We start from the raw sequence: 19323 nt of genomic DNA on the forward strand, positions 1-19323 counted from the left end.
GAAGCAGGGAGCAGGCCTGAGGCTGTTGGGGTGCTCGGAGGAAGACGGCCAGGTGCTCGTCTGGCGTCCAGGAGAGGGGCTGGACGGGCACCTGGGACCAGGGCTCCTGGCCTTTGCGTGAACTTCCTCCCCAGAATGCAGCTCTGTGGGGGCAGGAACGAGGGGGCGCAGCCAGGGTACACTGGCCCGAGGTGGGGGGAGACGTCCCGGTTCTCAGCAGAGGCGACTGCCAGTGTCCCAAGGGAGGGGCTGCTTGGTGTCCAGAGGAGGAGACGCAGATGCAGCTTGGTCAGGGCGTGTGCCCGCGGCGGCCCCAGGTGGCACCCCAGTGGTGGCCAGGAGCCAGCTCACGCACAGTCGTCCAGGGCAGAGTAAATACTCTGGATTTTTTCCCAGGGCAATGGGGAGTCTTTGGAAGGTGATAAGCAGGGAAGAGACGCAGTCGGGTGACCCTGGTGCTGCGCCCGAGGTGGGGGATGTGGCCCTGGCAGCCTCACAAGGCCGGTCAGGGAGGTGGCCAGGCAGGCTGACTTCACCCTATGCCCCTGAGGACCTGGAAGTGGGTCCGGGCTAGCACGGAGGCAGGGCTGTGTGGGCCCCCACTTGGGGGCGATGGGAGGCCTAGGCCGCCCCTGAGCTGGCCTCTCCCCCGCACCCCCACAGGCCTGGGCTTGTGTTTCAGCTTCCAGTCCAGCATCACCGTGCTGGGCTTCTACTTCCACCGCCGGCGGCCGCTGGCCAATGCTCTGGCGTCTGTGGGTGTCTCCCTGGGCATCACGCTGTGGCCACTGCTGTCCCGTTACCTCCTGGAGGACCTCGGCTGGAGGGGCACCTTCCTTATCTTCGGTGGGGTCTTTCTCCACTGCTGCGTCTGTGGGGCCCTCCTGAGGCCCGTGGCCACCAGGGTGGCGGCCGCTAAGACCAGCGACGTCCCCCACCTGCCTTCCAAGACACCCGCTCCTGGCTGCCTGGCCGCGTGTGGCCAGACCATCCAGCGCCATCTGGCCTTCGACATCCTGCTGCACAACACCGGCTACCGCGTGTACACCCTGGGCGTCGTGTGGATGATCCTGGGATTCCCGCTGCCACACGTCTTCCTGGTGCCGTACGCCATGAGGCACGGGGTGGACGAGCACAAGGCGGCCCTGCTCATTTCCATCATCGGCTTTAGCAACATCTTCCTGCGGCCCTTGGCGGGGCTGCTGGCCGGCCGGCCCAGACTTGCCAGCCACCGCAAGTACCTCTTCACCTTGGCCACCTTGCTCAACGGGCTCACCAACCTGGTGTGCACGATGTCGGCCGACTTCCGCGTGCTGGTGGGCTACTGCCTGGTGTACAGCGTGTCCATGAGTGGCGTGGGCGCCCTCCTCTTCCAGGTCCTCATGGACCTCGTGCCCATGGATCGTTTCTCCAGTGCCCTGGGACTCTTCACCGTCCTGGAGAGCATCTCCATCCTCATCTCCCCGCCCCTGGCTGGTGAGGCCCTGGGAGGGAGGGCGACCTGGTGGGCTTGGGCGTGAGCGGGTGGGCCGAACCTGGGGTGGGGCGGAGGAGAAGCGTCAGGACAGGTGGAGCTCAGTGTCAAGGGACTGGAATCTGGGGTTTCCTGAAGCACCTCTGGGGACTGGCTACAGCCTGATTCCCAACTGGCATGAGGGCTGTGAAGAGTTCAAAATAGGGTTTGCATAGCAGACCTACCTGAGTCCTTCATCTTTCTGTCTACACCTGTGTCTCCCTGTCAGTGAAGTGGGGGTGACACTAGAGTCCACCTGGGAGGCTTGTGCAGCAGAGAGCTAAGGCTCGTAAGTGCTTTGTCACTCCCCCACCTGGCCAACAGTCTGCCGGGGACTGGGCAAGTCACCTTCTCTCAGCCACAGTGTCATCTGCAAAATGTAGAAGAGAACCTGCCACAGCCCCATGCCCCCATGCCAGTCACTGGGTGGGCATGGCTGAAGGCGGAGGGGAATTCCTTCCTCTCCTGGCGGGAGATTTAGAAATCAAAGGGGGGACCCCTGTGTGCTCCCAGCGGTGCTTTGTGCCTGGAGGGCAACGGGCCGGGAAGCAGCAACCCACATGAGAGCAGGACATGGGGAGGCCATGGGGAGGCTGGCAGTGCCTCGGGCTGCAGGCAGTCACGACCAGTGGATATTACAGGAAGACAGCGGGCACTTTTCCAGGGCTGGCAAGGAGTTCCCAGTCTCAAGGCTATTCCCAAGCCAACAAGTGGGGGTAGCGATCCAGGAGAAAATGCAGGTGGGGCCGGAGCCTGGCTGAGCAGTGACCCCAAACTCCACCGATGCCCTTGTCCTGGACTTCCCGCCGGCAAGGGCAGGGGTGCTGTGCCTCGAAGCCTCCTCCATGTGAGGCTGCTTCCTGGCAAGGCCAGAGCCGGTTTCCTGTCTCCCGCTCCTGCTCTTATTCAGGAGATGTCGCCGAGTGCCTGCCTGCTAGGTGTGACCACAATTCCCGTCCTGGGGTCAGGCAGCAACATTACAACCCCTGCCTGGCTGAAAGCCATTTAGTTGGGAGAGCCCGGTGGCTTGAGGCAGTGACCTGACTTGCTCGTGTCCCCTAGGCTTCCTCCTGGACACCACCCATAACTTCAGCTACGTTTTCTACATGTCCAGCTTCTTCCTCATCTCAGCTGCCCTGTTCATGGGCGGCAGCTTCTGTGTCCTGCAGAAGAAGGAGAGCCAGGGCAAGCCTGCCGAGGCAGAAGCGGCCAGCAGGGGTCTCCCCCCGCAGGGCACAGACAGTTCCGAGAAACGGCTGTGCGTGGAGGCCGCATCTGTGACCAGCGTCTAAGTCCTGAGGTCAGTGCGTGACCTCTGCCTCGGACCAGAGTGGGTGTCCAGCTGCTGCTGCTGCACCAGGGCCTGGGATGGAGAGCTGCCCAGAAGACCCAGGCCTCAGGCTGGCCAGGCCCTCTGCATCAGGACATAGCCAGGAGCGGGGGCCTTGGAGGCTGCCTCCGAAGACTCAGAGTTCCTGCCGACCAGCGGAATCCAGGAGCTGGTCCTCCTGACAGTGTTGCTTGAGCACCAGCTTCCTGGGGTGTGGGTCAGGCCCTGCTGGAGGCTGCCCCAGCACAACTGTTGCTATGACTCAATACACTGGCCCTCTAGTCCAGCCGGCTGCCTCCCATGTGATCTCTTTGTCCTTCTCTAGCTTCCAGATGGTTCCAAAAGGAGCTCACCCCTCCTCTGCCGCCCCCATTCCCAGACCACCCCGCCCATGTCATTAGGGCAACCAAGGCTGGAGCTTTGGCGGCCACACACCGACTAGAACTCTGGGAAGAAGGGCCTTGTGAGAGCCAGTCGTGACCTGTGGTGGTGGAGGGCCGGGCTGGAGAATCAGGATTAAATGTTGGGTGGATCCCCATCTTATCCCCTGGGCGGAGAATCAGAGGGGAGCCCCAGTTTGGGTCCCAGCATCAGTCAAGTGTGAGGGGTACCCTGCACACTCAGCGGGCCCTGGTCCAGCACCTTCTTCTCTGCATCTTTGGAGAAAAGATGAGGGAAAGCCATGTAGGTAGTGAGGTAGGGTGAGGGGTGCTAGGCAGGCCCCAGGCCCTCTATGGAAATGGAACCAGGGCAGTGAACCTCCCCTGTCTGCCTTGTCGGAGTGTCAACCCTAGAGAAAGTAGCTGTTGGCCTGTGCTTGAGGCCTGGAGGTCAGAGCTCGCCCATACGCAGGTTTTCGCGGGTGCCCTTCCCTGAGTTCATCATCCGGGGGCTGGCTGTCATTGGCTCAGGAATGGGGATGGAAAAACAGAGTTTGTTTGAATTTGACAGAAAAATGCTTCTTGCAGCAGGTTATAAAGCCTGTGAGCTAGTGAAACTGGAGAACAGGCCTGGAGTGTTTCTCCTTCCCTCCCTCTTCAGGTCTGCAGCTCAGCAGGGGCAGGTCTGCCCGGAGCTTTGTTTGTTGATTCAGGCTCAACCAGGCTCCAACAAGAAAACCTTCTCAAGAGGATCCATTTTATTTATATGACCCAACAGCAGCTCCGTCCCCTCCAAGTTCAGCAGGCAGCGTCAACATCCTTGGGGACGCCTTGTCTTCCCAGGGCCCTGCCACGAGTGCCCCCACATGGCCTAGGGCGGTATCGCAAGGGCAAACCACCATTTGCTGCTGCCTGCCTTTGGCAAGCTGTTCATCTCTAGGCCTTTCAAAAGGAGGTTGGCCTGGATAAGCCAGTCTCTCCCAGCTTGGGAGGTGTCCTCCCGAGGCCTGGGATTGCCTTCCTGCTCCTCACCCAGGTCTGTGCTTGGATGAGTTTATGTACAGTTTAAGTACTGTGGTGGTGGGGGGGGATGCTTATGATGTCATTTTTGGAGTTGATGGGTTTAGAGATAATCCCTTCTACCCCATCTCTTGGCATTGTGTGAGCCAGGTTTCTGGGTTTTTTCCCCCCAGTTTTTCTATTCTTATCCTTCATCACTTGGACTTGTTTCACCAGGTTCTAGCACCTCCACCTTAATGGAATGGAAAAGGAGGGAGTTGGGGCTGGGACAGCTGAATGCTTTTGGTGCTGGTCACCAGGCTTTGACATGTGCATCTCCTAAATGTCACTTTCTGAAAACATTCCTTTTAAGGAAAAAAATAATCAGTGAACATTAAGTATAAGGATCTTTGATCTCACTCTCTGGGTGAGAGTGACAATAATCTCTAGACAGTAGCCCTTCAAGACATGCTGCTGAGTGCAAAGCTTGGCATCCACTGTGTGCCGAGGACTGGAAAGAGGCGACTGGAGAAAGGCACTGTTTGCCTTCAGTACAAATCCTGGGACAAAGTGCTTCCCCAGGAGGAGGCCATCTGATTTCGGCATCCCCACCTGGCTGGGTTCTATAGTGTGGGGCAGTTCCTAACCAGCACAGGCCAAATGCACTTCTTTTCTTAAAGATTCATTTATTTATGCATACAGAACTGTGGTGCAGGCCAGAGGTGCAGGGGTGGTGAGGGAAGTCACCAGAGACAGCCAGGAACAAAACAGGCAGACTGACAAAGTACACTGCTGGGTGGATCAGCGGATGGTTAGGAGAGGTCTGCCTGGCCATGCAGTTCACCTCCCTGGCCTGGGATTGAACTGATGCTAAAGCAGCTGCGGGTAGCTTCATAGTGCTGCGCTTAACCAGTAGCGCCACCAGGGAGGGCCCCAAAATGCACTTCTATGTTGTCTCTGAGCCCTGAGCTCCTGGTCCCCAGGCCTTCGCTGCTCTGTCTAGCCAGAGGCAAAAGGGAAGCCATGCACAACTCCATCTCCCACACCCGCTAAGAAGTACATCCCAGCTCTCATCAGCTCCCCACAGAGCCCGACTATTGTACTGCTCCCCACAGAACTACTGCTCCCCAGAGCTCCACTAAGGTACTAACTCCCTTTCGGGGCTGTGCATAGGGCAGGGGCTGCCCCAGGGACCTGAGCCCATATAGGCAGGCCTGCCCCCAAGGGCACCATAGTCAGCTGGAGTATCAGCTGGAGTATGGCGGCTACTCTGCCCTTTGCCAGGCCCAGGGCCAAAGGCATGGGGTGCTTGCCCTCAAGAAATTCACAGCCCAAGTCTCGGAACCCCAAGCATGACGGGAGCGAGGCAGGGCCACCTCATGGCTGTGCGGCACATGTCTAAGAGGTCTCAGTCAATCACCTTCCTGAGAAGTGGGCGGAAGGGCTCCTGAATCCTGGGCTCGACTCAAAGGCTGCCAAAGTGAAATATCTGTGTAAACCGCGGCTCCTTCCAGGGCCAACGGCGAGCACGGGCGCTCCGGTTCCCCGGGCTGACCCATTCCCGGGATTTCTCGACTGGACTCGGGGATTCAGATCCACACTGGGGAGCAGGGGTCACCGGCCTTTTGGGAGGTCGTGTCAAGGAACCCGTGTCGCCGGGCTGCAGAGGGGTGTCCCTGAGTTGAGAGAGATGAACTACACCCCTCCCGCCAGGGGGCGGGCGCCTCGGTAACACCCGCGCAGCGCCGGCGCCGGGCAGCCCTCCCTGCAGACGCGAGTTCCCTCTGCACCAGCCGCGCGGAGCGCAGCGGGCTACGCCTGCGCGCGGAGCTCGGGGAGACCCCGCCCCTTCCGCATCTGGGGCGGGGCCAGGCGTGGCTTCCGCCGGAAGCCGGAACTCGGCCGAAAACCAAAATCAGATGTTAGTTTGGACCGCGCGCTTCTCTCTGCCTCACGGCCGCGTCCTTGGCTCGGGCGCCCCAGTTGAGACTTGACGCCCAACTTTTACTATACCCTGAGGCCCACTCCTCTCCCCACATCCCGCTCATAGCTGCAAGTCCCTGCGGAGCCCGAACCCAGGAAAAGACCCCTTTGCCCGACCCGGCCCGCCCGGGCCCGGTGAGCGGGTAGCTCGACGCTCGGCCTCATCTGACACTCTGGCCCTTCTCCCGGGGATCCCGCCGCCCCACCCATGGCCCAGAAGCCGAAGGTAGACCCCCACGTCGGGCGGCTGGGATACCTGCAGGCGCTGGTCACGGAATTCCAGGAGACGGAGAGCCAAGGTGAGAGCGGCAGGGTCGGGGGTCAGGGGACCGGCCGGGGCTAGGTCGCCCAGGACCCGGCTCCAGTGTCGCTTTCCCGGTGCAGACGCCAAGGAGCAAGTCCTGGCCAACCTAGCCAACTTCGCCTATGACCCCAGCAACTACCAGTATCTAAGGCAGCTGCAGGTCCTGGATTTATTCCTCGATTCGCTGTCGGAGGAGAATGAGACCCTCGTGGAGTTTGCTATTGGTAAGAATGGGACCGGCCCCCCACATGCCGGTGGGGTCTGGGAGATTAAACGTGATTTGTCAGAAAGGAAGCAGCTCCTCAGCTGCAAACCTTCGAGTGTCTGTGTATGTCATGGCCAGCTAGCTACTTTGAGAGTTCTGGAGCTCACTGCCCAGGCTCTCCCCCTGCTTAGGGAAGAAGTCATAAATAAGGAATAGGTTGAAGGTACTTGGAGGGGAAATGTTTAGTGCTCTTAAAAAAAAAAAAAGTTTTTACTTTAAAATTTTAAAAAAGATTTATTTATTCATACAAGGACTGGAGGGGGGTAGATTCACCTTCATCCTCTGGTGAGAGGATTCACCAGAGACAGTGGGGAGCAGAACAGGCAGATCCACTGAAATCCACTGCTGGGGAGAAGGGGGAGGTGCTGGGGGCAACAGCGAGACAGGAGAGGTCTGCTGTGCCCTGTGGGTCACTGCCTGGCCGGGGATCGAACTCAGGCTGCAGTGGTGATAGCTTCTAGTGCTGAGACTTGACTCCTTGCGCCAGGGAGATCCCTTACTTTAAATGCTTAATATCAGCAGTCGTAGAGGTGACTTGTACGGGATATGTAGCTGATGGCTCCAGTAATTGGTGTGGTCTGGGACCTGTTGACTTGCTACGCATGTACTGTGTGAGCAACATACGTTGTAAATGCTGGAGAGAAGGCGAACAAACTGGGGGGATGGCTGCACCGTCAAGGAGCTTTCCATCCTGATTGGGGAGACAGGTGAAGACTCTGAAGGGATAAACAGAACCGTGAGACGGAGCAGTAGGAGAAGGGGCTTCCACGCTCTTTGGCAGAGGCACAGTGCGGGCAGAGATCCAAAAGCCAGCGAGCCAGGAGGAATGCTGGGCCAGCGCCACCCCGGGGAGAGGAGCAGAGCGAGGCTGGGGGTGAGGTCAAAGGTCAGCAGTCCCAGAACTTACAGATGCCCAGATAGAGGCCTTGAAAAGAGTTTGACATTCGAACCAGAAACAAAGCTTTTTTTAGCATGCGACTTTGGAAAGTAACACCCCGCAGGGTGAAAGGAGCTAGATCACTGGAAGGAGCCAAGTTCACTGCAGTGAAAGGAACCGTAACTGCCTGGGGAAAAGAAGCCTTTAGTGTTACAGCCGTGAGCATCTGGGAATGCCCGTTTCTCCAGCAGTTCCTGGAAGAGTATTTTTGTTGGTTTGAATAAGTCCGGATCCAGTCCAGGATTCATGCATATCAAGTCGTGGCTGTTCCTGAGACCTCACTATCTCTTTTTAAAATAAACCTTGTGTTTTAGAAACAGTGCAAGGTAACGGAGTCCTCATACACTCCGCACCCAGTTTCCTCTCTTACTGGCCTCATAGGGTACATTTGTTAGCAATTAACAAACCAGTGTGGACACATTATTATTAACTGAAGTTCATACTTGGTCCCTAGTTTCCCCCTCATGGCCTTTTACTGTTTCAGGATCCCGGGTGATGACCGGAACACCTCATTGAGGCAGTGCCTGAGGGGGGTCGCCACCGAGAAGTTCCTCTTCCGCTATCCCCCCTTTCCATTCTGTGCTCTTCGGCAGGAGGTTTCTACATATATTATCTTACATCTCTTTAATCGTTATCGGGCCCTTTCTTCATAACAGACATTGTTGAGGAATCCGGCCCCCTTCTGTGGAAAGTCCTGCCTTCTGGGTTATCTGGCTGCCTTTGTGTTGCTGTTTAGCTTGTTCTGTCAGGCTGTCTCTGTGACCTAGATGGTAGATGGGAAGACTTGATAGACTCGAGCAACTTTTTGTCATTGGTTGTGTCACAGTGTGACTGAAATTTTCGAGACACCATCCAGTCTGCCCTTGATGTTTGTGTACAAATGAGGGTCACCTCTTCTCACCACAACAGGCCTCACACACTGTGGACATCCCAGCCCTGTTTGGACACAGCTGCCCTGTAGCCATCTTCTGGATCTGGAGATGTGGGCTTCATGTTGGCCGCCAGCATTCAGAGGAGGCTCATGAAGCTGTGGGAGCAGGTTTGGGGCTTGGGACTCCCTGGACTTGGTCCTAGGGTACGAGCCACTGTGGGGGCCTCTAAAGCTGAACCAGGGCAGGAGCCCCATTTGCCCAGGCCTGGAGTGATGGCGACTTGTGTCTCTGCCCCTCTGGGAGATGATTATCAGTGTTCCTCACAGGCGGTCACTGCGGTGCCTTCGCCCACTGGCCTCCTCAGGTGTCAGTCTCCATCACTCCCTTTTTGTGGCCTGGCCCCACAGCTCTCTGCAGGGTGTGGGGCTAAACCTCCAGGGACAATGATAGAGTCCTTCCAAGTCCAGGTTTTGACTCTGCTGAAAAGGAACAGTCGTCCAAGAAAAGCTTTTGCAAGGCCAGGAAATCACTTCCCCCAGGCGGAAGCATTCTGACACTCTAGCTTGCCGAGCTGGCCACTGTGGGAGAGGCGGGGGCCAGGCTTGGGCCAGGCGTGGGCGCTTGCTCTCCAAGAAGCTTTCCAGAGTGGGCGGCCGAGTCCTGCACCCAGATCCCCAGGTCCCAGCTTCTCCCCTTCTGGCTGATTCCTGTGGCCCAGTGCTGCATCTTCTCTGCACCTGGTTTCCCTGTGCACCTCGCAGGACCATCAAAGGGTGAGGTGTGTGTGCCCGCATCTGGGTCTTCCTGAGGCACTTGTCTATAGTTGGTAGTTTCTGTCCTTCTCCCAGCTGCTTTGCTTTCTCCTCCCCTTCCCATCAGAACAAGATGGCACTTCCCCAGTGCCAAGAGCCGTAGCTTCTCAACACCAAATTCCTCCGTGGAACATAACTTAAAGGGAGAGGCCCTCTGGAACTTAGTGGTGCTTTTGCTTTCTTATAATGTCTCTGGCACTTAGCGGGCGGCCCTGAGAGTGAGCCCAGCCTGGCCCGTGTCTGATGACCTGAAGGCCCAGGCTTCAGGGCTGGGGGAGAGAAGAGGCATGGAGGGTGGGCCCGTGGGTACAGGGTCCTGGCATCTCTTGCTGTCACCTGAGTGGGGCTGGTTCTGGAATAACTGGCAAGGAGGAGAGCTGGGTAGATTGCTCACGGCCGTGGCTTGTGGGACCAAAACCAACATCCATTTGTTGATAGGGTGCATAGTGAGTGTGCTCAGAGCTGGCCCTTGGGGGCAGGCAGGCTGAAGTCCCTGGCCCCCACTCTTAACCCCGGCTGTGATTTCCCTCCCCCACCATCGACCTGGTGGGCAGCATCAGCACGCTGGTGAGGGTAAGGGAGTTGGTGCTCTTTTCCCGTGAGCGTCTGCAGCTGTGGGAACCCTTCACTGGGAACCGGGTATCCGAAGTCTCTGAGGGTCAGTAGTTCCCTCTTCTCCCAGAGGTGAGGTGATGGGATAATGTCCAAGGGGTCCCCCACTCTGGGCGCTGGTTCCTTTCTTTGTGAAGAACATCCCTGAGTGGCAGGGGAAGCTATGAAAGCTCCGTGCCCCCCCGCAGTGTCCAATGGTCTGGGACAGTAGAGTGTGAGTCTCGGCGGGCCACAGTGGGCTGGCTGCGTCTGTCTCAGCGCCCTTCCTCGCCGGTTCCCATGTGGTCAGCCCGAGGTGAGACCTGCTTTCTTTTTGTCTCTGCGCCCTCTCAGGGCTGCGTCTCCCCAGCGCCCTGCTTTGGCTTCTGTTGGTTGTGGCGGCAGGCCTGGACATGGTGAGCAACGTTGTGAGAGCTGGCCTCCCTGACCATTGTCTCTGTGGGGTCCTCCCTCCACAGGGCCCTGCTCGCCAGACCTGTAGTCCCAAAGAAGACTCCAGCTGTGGTGACTGCAGCTCCATGCGGGCTGTCCAGTCTCCTGCCCCCTCCCCTGTCGGCCTTGTCTCGTGGACACGCCCATTTAGAGCAATTTAGAACAAGGGTCTTTGTACCCTTTGGCTGCGTTCCTGGTGGCCTCCTCCACCAGGGACAGGACTCTGGGCTGGGAGCTGTTAGCGCCGAGCTGCCTCTTCTGATGCTTACACCATGCCCACCACAGGCAGCACCCGTCACCTGTACTGGCACTGCCTGCAAGGTCTGAACCTTCGCCACCCACCGGCAGCAAGTGCTGGGCTGTCTCCACTGGAGGAAGCAACTCCAGTGAGCTTAGGTCCATTGACCCAGGCTCACTGTCAGTCCTGGCTCCGAGTTTGGCCTCTGAGTAGATGGCCTCTGAGACCAGATTGACTTTTTGTGTTCTGCTTCCTGCAATACACGTAGCTGCCACCAGATGGTGGTGGTGCACAGGAAAAGCTGGTAAAGCCTCAGCCCCAGCTGAGGTGGGTGAAGGTGGAGGCCCCTGTGAGTTCAGGATTCCACCCCATCCTCCCCATCTGTAACCCCTGCTACGCCGAGGAAGTCACTGCTGCTGCAGTGTAATGCTGGTCAATACTGCCTGGCAAGAGGTACTGAAGGCCACCCCTCCCCGCCCAGCACACAGAATTTGTGGAGCTGAGCATCTTAGCCCAGCGCCAAGCTGTCCGTGTGTGCTACGTGCAGCTGGTAAGCTTGTCTCTGTCGGACTGGCGACGCCTTTTGTGCGGAACACCAGATCACGCCAGTTCTGGTCAGTGGCAGCACAGTAGGGGACGGGGACTCCTCTAAAACTGAGAGGGAAACCCAAGCTTAGGGTGCAGCTGGGGGGTAACTCGGACTGCAGCAAAGAGGCCAGCCGAGGACATCCTCGAGGAATACTTCAGACGCAGGAAATGAACACATTTTTAAAGTTGGTCAGCTTTCCCCTAAACAAACTAGAAACACTCCCTCAGTGGGAGGGAGTGTTTAGCTCGTTTGAAGGTGGCCTCCCCAACAGTTCCATGATAAGCTAAGAGCTCATGCACCTCCAAACACAGGCTGTAACACTGACGACCGCCGCCTTGGAGTGGAGGCCAGTGCTGTGGGAGACCGTAGGTGAGCGTCACAGGCCCCGCGGTGGTCTTGCGAGCAGCGTTGGCAAACAGTGCCAGACACATCGTAAGAGGCAACGTGATTCCACTCGTGTGAACAGTAACATGTTTTAATTAAAAATTTCCCAGCTCCTCCTGATCCACTGTCATTTATTAAGTGGTTACAGATCAGGAAGTTGTCCATCTCTGATGGAAGGAGACAGTTGGGTCCTCAGAAGCTCTCGAAGTGCTGACAGCGTCATGGTGCCTGACCTCTGCACCGGCCCGGGGCACCTGCCGTCTGTCGGTTACACTCTGTGTTTCCGTATGTGTGGGTCGCGGTCGCGGCTCTGTGCCCGCCTCTGGGGCTCTAACAAGGTGTGCTTGGCCCACGTTTGCTGTGTGCCAGGGAGGAGCTTTGTCCTTTTAAACTCCTGCCCCGTTGACTGCTGAGGAAACCGAGACTTCGAGAAGCAGAGTTAACTTGCTGTGGTCACCTGGATTGGGGCCCCACACAGCCCCCGCGCTGACCTCTAAACTCGGGCTCCTCGCTGCCTCCTCTCATGGGTCAGATAGGCTGGGGTCTTCCCCCCCCCCCCCGACCGGGAGGTGGCACCATCAGCTCTTAGCCCCTGCTCCTCCCTCCTCGCCAGAAGGCCGAGTCCAGGGCACCCTCTCTTGGACCAGGTTGGCCTCACCGACCTCCCTGTCCTAGCCCCATGGCGAGAGAGAGTGTTCAGCGTATGTGACGAGCAGTCCGCGGCCACGTTTCTTGTCGTTTCTTGGGTATCCTCCCAGGGACACCTTGAGTTTTCCAGGCAAATCCGTGTTATGTTCACGCTTCTGCTTTTCGCACGGTCTGCGAGCGTCAGCACTAGACCACGCTATGTCCTGCTGCTGATTCACTTCTCCGATGCCCTGTGTCGGCGCCCGTGCGCGTCGGCCCACACACAGCTGCCTGGCTGCCCGGGGCGGCGGCCGCCCGGCTGGGCCGAGAGTGCAGCTTCTGTCCGGCGGCTCTCGCCGCTGTGCAGCCCGGGACGTGCACGTCAGTGCGCACTTGCCGCAGCACTGCTGGGAGTGGCCTGCGGGCGCACGCCGTCTCGGGCTGCTGTGGGACAGCCGTGATGTTGTTTCTTTTGGTACAGTTTGCTGTTTTTATCATTTGAAAGCGGCATCAGTTTAAGTCAGAGCTATTATTTACTTATTTATTCAGGCATACAGTGGGGTACATACAGGCCAGAGGGGTGGGGCTAGCAGATTCCCCAGAGACAAAGTAGGGAGCAGAAGTGGGGAGCAGAAAACAGGCAGATCCACCAAAATCCACTGCTGCGGGGAGGCAGGAGAGGTCTGCTGCGGTGCCATAGCTTGGTAGTGCTGTGTCTTGAACCCCCACACCACCAGGAAGGCCCCAAGTCAGACCCATTTTACAAGGTCTTCTCAGAGAGCGCTCACTTCCATTCTTGGCCTTTCCTCCTCAGCCCCCAGGGTGCGCATATGCCTACACCTCTGTTCACCCCCACCCCACAGTGGCTGGCACCCGAGGATGGACTGCAGCCAGCCAGTGCCCTCAGTTGGGGCGGCCCTGCCCAGGCCCCAGGTCTGTGTGACCTGATCTCCCAGCACCCCATGCTCCACTTGCTGTGTGATCCAGAGTCCGCCGCCTCACCTCTCTGAACCTCTGGCTTTCTCAGCCCAGGAGCACTTGAGTTTTCTTTGCCTCTACTGAAGACCCCTGTGGCTCCTGCATCTAGAAGGCCCGGTTTTTGCTTATTGTTCTGTTTCTCTTGCGTCTGGTTTGCCCAAAACATGTTCATCAGCCAGTCAGAGCTTGCCCTTTCTGTTTGGTAATCATGTCTTTTAATTACAGCGTGATCATCAGACAGTAAAATGCACATATCAAGTGTCAGTTTGATGAGTTTGGTTTAACTCGTAAGGTTTTATGTACCTGGCACTTAAGACATAAAATGTGTCTACCTCCCCAGAAATGTCTCTTACAGGCTCTCCCAGCTAGTATCTTCCACCCCAACACCCCCATTTTCCAACTTCTGTCCCCCACTCCCATATCTGATCTTGAGCTTCAGGTACAGGGAATCACACAAGGCGAACTCTTGTGTCTGCTTTCTTTCTCTCAGTGTTACGAGACTCATCCAAATTGTGCAAGTATCAGCAGTTCAGGTCTTTGAATGAACGGGCCGTAGTTTGCTCATCATCCGTGGTGGAGATTCGCGTTCGTTGTAGTTGGGAACCTGTATGAACGAGGCTGTGGTGATCTTTTTCGATATCGGTCTTCTTGTACCCGTATGAACTCACTTTTCTGGAGTTCCTGTAGGAGGAGAGCTGCTGAGAAATAGGGTGAGTGAGTACCAGACAGTAAAATGCTGCCCAACAGGGCCTCCCTGGTAGTGCAAGGGATTAAAACGCAGGACTATGAAGCTGTCCGCAGCTGCTGCGGGATTTTGATCCCCGCCAGGGACCTGACCCACAGGGCGCAGCAGCCTCTCCTGACCTGTCCACTGCTCCCCTCAGTGGTGAGCTTCAGTAGGTCCACCTGTTCTGCTCCCCACTCTGCCTCACCCCCTGCAACACTGGCCTGTACCCCAGTTTTTGTATCTATAAATAAATCTTAAAAAAAAAACATAGCTGCCAAATAGTTTTCGAACACAGTCACGCCGAGGCTCGCCTTCCGTCAGCACACAGCCCACCTGACGGCCGCACTTGGCACTGTCTGCCCTCCTCGTCCCAGCCATCATGGTGGGTGTATGGTGGGTGCCATCTTTTTATCGATTTAATTTTCATTTGTTTGTCTACATTGACCTTTTTGTGAAAGTTTGTTGAAATATTTTTCTTTACTTTTTAATTGTTTTTACCTTTTATTGGAATGCTGGAAGGAGTTCTTTATATTCTCAGTGCAAGTTCTCTAGCAGATAATTCTATGAATATCTTTCCTTTTTGTCTTTTTGCTTTTTTTTTTTTTTTAAAGATTTATTTATTTGTGCATACAGAACTGGGGTACAGGCCAGAGGCTCAGGGGCGGTGAGAGGCTTCACCAGAGACAGAGTGGGGAACAGAACAGGCAGATCGACGAAGTACACTGCTGAGGGGAGCAGCGGGCGGGTCAGGAGAGGTCTGCCGCACCATGTGGTCACCTCCGGGGCAGGCGGGAATTGAACTCATGCGAAAGTGGCTTTAGATTCTCAGTGCAGTGCTTTAACCTGCTGCGCCACCAGGGAGGGCCCTTGTCTTTTTGCTTTTTTAAAATGGTGTCTTTTGATGTTTTATTTCCCTTATGAGTATCATTCAGATTTAAAAAAAAAGAATACCTTCTTTGTCCTGGTTATAAAAGCAACATTTTCGTCCAAGAAAACTTGGAAAACAAGGAGAATAATAAAGAAAATTAAAATTACCCCGAATCTTACTACATGGAAATAACCACTACCATTTGGATAGGTTTCCAGGCTGTTTTTAAAAAACTGAATCTATTTAACAATTGCTTCTTGAGTACCTGCCGTATGCCAGGCTGGAAATACGGAACAGGACAAGACCGAGTCCTCTGTCTTGTGAACTTTGTGATTCAGTGGACAGCAGCCACTAAAGGTGTTGACAGCTAGGAAGACTGAGAAGTCGGGGCACACTGAAGGGGTGCTGAGCAGGAGTAGCTGGCTAGGGGGCACTTGGAAGGCTCTTGGAGGCCACTATTTTATGGGACCTTTTTCACTGCAACTTTATTGTACATACAACTTGACTTTCTTTTTTCCCCCTAACCTTACAATGCAAGCATTTGTCCGCAAAACATTGTGGGAAATTACGACTTTTAGAGCTGTGTCATTTTTTGCCTGACAGATGCGCCTGATGTAGTTACCAGCCTTTGCTCGTTGGGCAATATGGAGGCTGCTCCCGGGCGCTGTGGTGGTTTTCTCTCACCCTCCTTTATTCTCCAGGGTGAGCTCGCAGGAAGGGGCAGGGCAGGGAAAGCCCTCCTCGTGGGCCCTCTCCCTCCATCTGAGACTCTCCAACTCGGCCTTCTTGCCCCTTGAGGCCCTTCTCCCGAGTCCTCACTCTTCCTCTCTGAGGCTCACTCAGAGAGGTGGGGCTATAAAGAGATTCCTGCAGTGGGGGTTCCGGCAGCTGGTCACCCTCGGGGGCATGTCAGGTCTCCAAAGGGGAGCAGCTGGGGCCTCCTCCTGCCCCACCCCCAGCAGATTATGCCTGGCCTGGGTGGCAGTGCCCCACCTAGGCACACCTGGGTGAGATGACTCACCTGCCAGGGAGTGACTCAGGCTTTACTTTATCTCCTCCCAGCAGAGATAAGGCCCCTCGCCCACCCCGAGTAGAGAGTAGTGTGCACTGCGCTGGGAAGCTGCTTCCCCACTCACAGCTCATGCGAGGTGTGGACGTGTCTGAGAAGCGCGCCAGAGCCTCTCACGGTCCCTCCTGGCTGAGCCTGGCATCTGCCCGCGGCAGGATTAGTTGTCCTGGTGGCTTCTGGAGAGACTTTCCATGGGAGTGGTAAAGAGTTCTCCAGCATCTGGGACTTTGCACAAGTTACTCAACAACCTCAGTGTCTTCCATGGGGGTAGTAAATCTTACTTTGTGGGGTTCGGTCCTGTTCTCAACATGTGTCCAGTAAGTATCCACATTGCGGGCACCTGGCGCAGAGGTAAATATGCAAGCAGGATCCTGCCAGATGGTACCCAGTGGTGGGGCAGTGGACAGGAGGGCCCCACGGGGGTGGCCAATGCTGAGGTGGAGGTTGAAGGGAGGGTCTCCAGTGTTCCACCTGAAGACAGTGTCCTCGCAGTTAGTGTGCTGGGTCTCCCTCTCCTCAGCCTCAGAGGTGTCCTTTCGGCCACCCTGGGCTCCCATGCAGAGGTCAAGGCAGACAGGATCTCAGGGAGCTGTTCCCTCTGGCCCCAGCCCTCTGCAGCTCTGGCAGCCCCTGCTTGTGGCTTGCAAATGCTTCTAGCAGGTACTTGAATGCCTCACATGCCAGCCACTGAGGACTGGGGGGGGAGAACGACAAGCCTCTATCTGCTCGCTGCTGCTGGGCAGAAACAAACCTGCCAGATGATCTTCATTCTGAGCACAGACAGAACATGAATTGGGGCGAGGGGGGCAGTGCCCTGGCATAGCAGGTGCGGCATGTGGGTGACTACAGAGGGCAGAGAAGTGCTGGCTACCAGCACAAGGGTGGCAGCATATGGGAGGTGCGACCTTAAAGGCCCTGGGGTGGGCGGCGGTTGGTGACCACCAGGGAACGGGAGGTGGGCTGAGCTGGATGGTGCAGATCCACTAAAATTCAGTGCTGAGGGGAGCAGCAGGCAGGTCAGGGAGGTCTGCAGCGCCCTGTGGGTCCCACCCTGGCCGGGATTGAACTCGTGCTGCAGTGGCTGCGACAGCTTCCTAGTGCTGCGCTTTAACCCATTGTGCCACCAGGGAGGGCACATGGATCTTGTTTTTTTACTGGACTGGCTTAACCAAGAAGGAACTAGTGGCCAGTTCCAAAGGAGCAGGAACTGTCCTCAGGAGACCTCGAAGGCCTGGGACTCTTAGGCAGGGGCGAGGCGGCGCAGCCGCGGCCCTCACATGCTGCTCTTCCCCAGGTGGCCTCTGCAACCTGTGCTCAGACAGGGCCAACAAGGAGCACATCCTGCAGACGGGGGGCGTCCCGCTCATCATCAACTGCCTGTCCAGCCCCAACGAGGAGACTGTGCTGTCAGCGGTCACCACCATCATGTACCTGAGCTCGCCGGGCCCCGGCGCCCACCCTGAGCTGACCAGCGCACCCGTGGTGCAGTGCATGCTGCGCTTCTCTCTGTCAGCCAACACCAGGCTGCAGAACCTGGCCCGGATCTTCCTGGAAGACTTCTGTTCCCCCAGCCAGGTGGCCGAAGCCCGCAGCTGGCAGGCTCACTCTGCCCTGGGCATTCCGCTGCCAAGGACTGAGGCCCCACAGCAGCCCTGACCGAAGGAGCCCTCAAGGCCTCGGCAGCCTCAAAGCCAGACAGGCCCAAGTTCCCTTGGGGGCTCAGCCGAGCTCCCACTGAACACACTCCCAAATGGCACCTTTCCAGCCACTTCAAAGGTGAGTTTTGCCTAAGTGACAGGTATTTACACCGTGAGGACCAGGTATTAGGCGGGAGAGGGAAGCCCCAGGGGGCCTGCTGTCAGCCAGCAGGTGGAGATGGAGAGCCCTCTGGGCACCCCCTGCAGGCACTCACCCTCCTGTAAGCAGCTGGTTCCCTCATCAGAGGCTGAGAGAGGCGGTGCTCACCAGAGCTGGGCCTGGGCTCAGAGGACCTGCCTGCACTTGAGGAACTAAGGACTACCTTGTACCACCCAGGCCTGGAGTCTTTTAGGACCAGAAACTAGAGACCTAATTAAAACATTTCTTGGGGCTCTGAGACTGGCCACCTGCCCTCCAGACTCTCCAGGCTGGCCACTGGAGGTGGTGGGTGCCCACTGTCAGCTTTTCATCTGTAGGGCCCTGTCTGCCAAGCACCGTGTTAGGGCTTCACGTGAGCTAGGGCCTACTTCTGGTTGGCGGCCCCAAGACTAGCATGGCCATTAGACATTAAGACCAAGGCCCTGGGGGCAATGACCCTTCTCCCCTCACAGCCCCACAGTCCCCCTGAGCCTCTTTTGCCATCAGGGTTGGTGAGGGTCAGCTGCCCCTAGAAGTGCGTCTCTGGCTCGGGAGGGCCTGAGGGATGCAGGCAAGAGGATGCTCTGGGCACACGGATGTGCAGGTGCCGGCATGCAGTTTCCAACAAGGACAGGACCCCATGGAAAGTTGGGGCTCAGAGCAGTGGGGGTCCAGCCTCCCTTCAGCTTGACCTTAGGGCTAAGTAAAGCGGTTGCCAGAGTAATGGCATCCAGGTGGGCCTGGAGTTGGGCCAGCTCATCAGCCTCAGTCCCAACTCCCTCCTTCCACCCCCCCAGGGGCCTTATCCCTTTCCTTTCCCAAATAAAGGGCCTTAAAAAAACAGTGGGCCAAAGTGTTTTATTAAAAGCCTCTGGTCTGGTTCGCCCCCTCCCCAGGGCTGCCCCCAGGTTCTGCGCTGGCCTGGCCTGTGAGCCCTCCCGACACTATCTCCTATCTCTCCTCTTAGCCTGCCAGACGCTGCTCTGCCCCCTCCCACCAAGTGTCCCTGGCTTATTCCTGCATCATCTCTGGCCTTTTGGGTCCAGCTGCAGGGCTCCCCGTTTGCTGACTATGATCTCCCTCCAGTTGTCGCCCCAGGAGTGCAGCCTTCTCCTCGTGGGGGGCAGGGCCAGGTGCTGATTGTGGCAGCAGGTGAACAAGATGTGCTCCCAGCTCGGGGTCTCCTCTTGGCCTGGACAGGACAGGAGAGAAAGGCTGCGCGTGTCCGCTGTGACTGCTGCCCTCCCTGACCCTGCAGGCCGCCGGGAAAACTGGTCCAACCTTGGATGGTGTCCTTGTCATCGATGAGCAGGTCCCCTAAGACCACTGTCTTGTCCCTGGTCAGGATGATGCGCTCCACGAACTGGGGCCCCAGATGCTTCTCTACCCAGCGGAACTGGTGAGGGGCACAGGCTGTCAGCAGGGCTTGTGGGACCCCAGAATTCAAGGCCAGCTAGCTGTAGGGGTGGGGGTCCCTTAAGAGATGCCCCACCCCTCCCTTAAAGTTTCTACTGGGCTTTATTTTTAAATCAGGACTTAAGCCTAGGAAAGTAAATTTTTTTTTTTTC

The 19323-nt window shown here is 57.0% G+C and overlaps 3 protein-coding genes across 9 annotated transcripts in view; 2 read left to right on the forward strand and 1 right to left on the reverse strand.

Moving 5' to 3' along the window:
• SLC16A5 (solute carrier family 16 (monocarboxylate transporter), member 5) overlaps positions 1–3169 on the forward strand; it is an 11782-nt gene extending 8613 nt beyond the window's left edge. For all 4 annotated transcript variants that reach the window (XM_012732972.1, XM_012732971.1, XM_012732973.1 and 1 more), the window contains 2 exons: positions 664–1476; positions 2576–3169. In XM_012732972.1, coding sequence (XP_012588426.1) covers positions 664–1476; positions 2576–2805 — 1043 coding nt within the window. In that variant the 3' untranslated portion in view covers positions 2806–3169. The remainder of the gene's footprint in view (positions 1–663; positions 1477–2575) is intronic.
• Positions 3170–6142: 2973 nt separating this feature from the next.
• Positions 6143–19323, forward strand: part of ARMC7 (armadillo repeat containing 7) — a 25065-nt gene continuing 11884 nt past the window's right edge. Inside the window, exons 1-3 of one of the 4 annotated variants that reach the window (XM_004693488.2) lie at positions 6143–6504; positions 6590–6733; positions 17214–18457. In XM_004693488.2, coding sequence (XP_004693545.1) covers positions 6414–6504; positions 6590–6733; positions 17214–17575 — 597 coding nt within the window. In that variant the 5' untranslated portion in view covers positions 6143–6413 and the 3' untranslated portion in view covers positions 17576–18457. Of the gene's footprint in view, positions 6505–6589; positions 6734–11577; positions 11752–17213; positions 18458–19323 lie in introns of those variants that run through there. The other 3 variants (XM_012733126.1, XM_012733125.1, XM_012733124.1) reach the window with 3 other exon arrangements.
• NT5C (5', 3'-nucleotidase, cytosolic) overlaps positions 18596–19323 on the reverse strand; it is a 3126-nt gene continuing 2398 nt past the window's right edge. The window contains exons 2-3 of the mRNA XM_012732975.1: positions 19037–19208; positions 18596–18947 (exon numbers count right to left, since the gene is read on the reverse strand). Of these exons, the coding sequence (XP_012588429.1) occupies positions 18778–18947; positions 19037–19208 (342 nt within the window). The 3' untranslated portion in view covers positions 18596–18777. The remainder of the gene's footprint in view (positions 18948–19036; positions 19209–19323) is intronic.

The sequence above is a fragment of the Condylura cristata genome, unplaced genomic scaffold (genome assembly GCF_000260355.1).
Source record: "Condylura cristata isolate star-nosed mole 26May11 unplaced genomic scaffold, ConCri1.0 scaffold00038, whole genome shotgun sequence".
Lineage (NCBI taxonomy): Eukaryota > Metazoa > Chordata > Mammalia > Eulipotyphla > Talpidae > Condylura > Condylura cristata.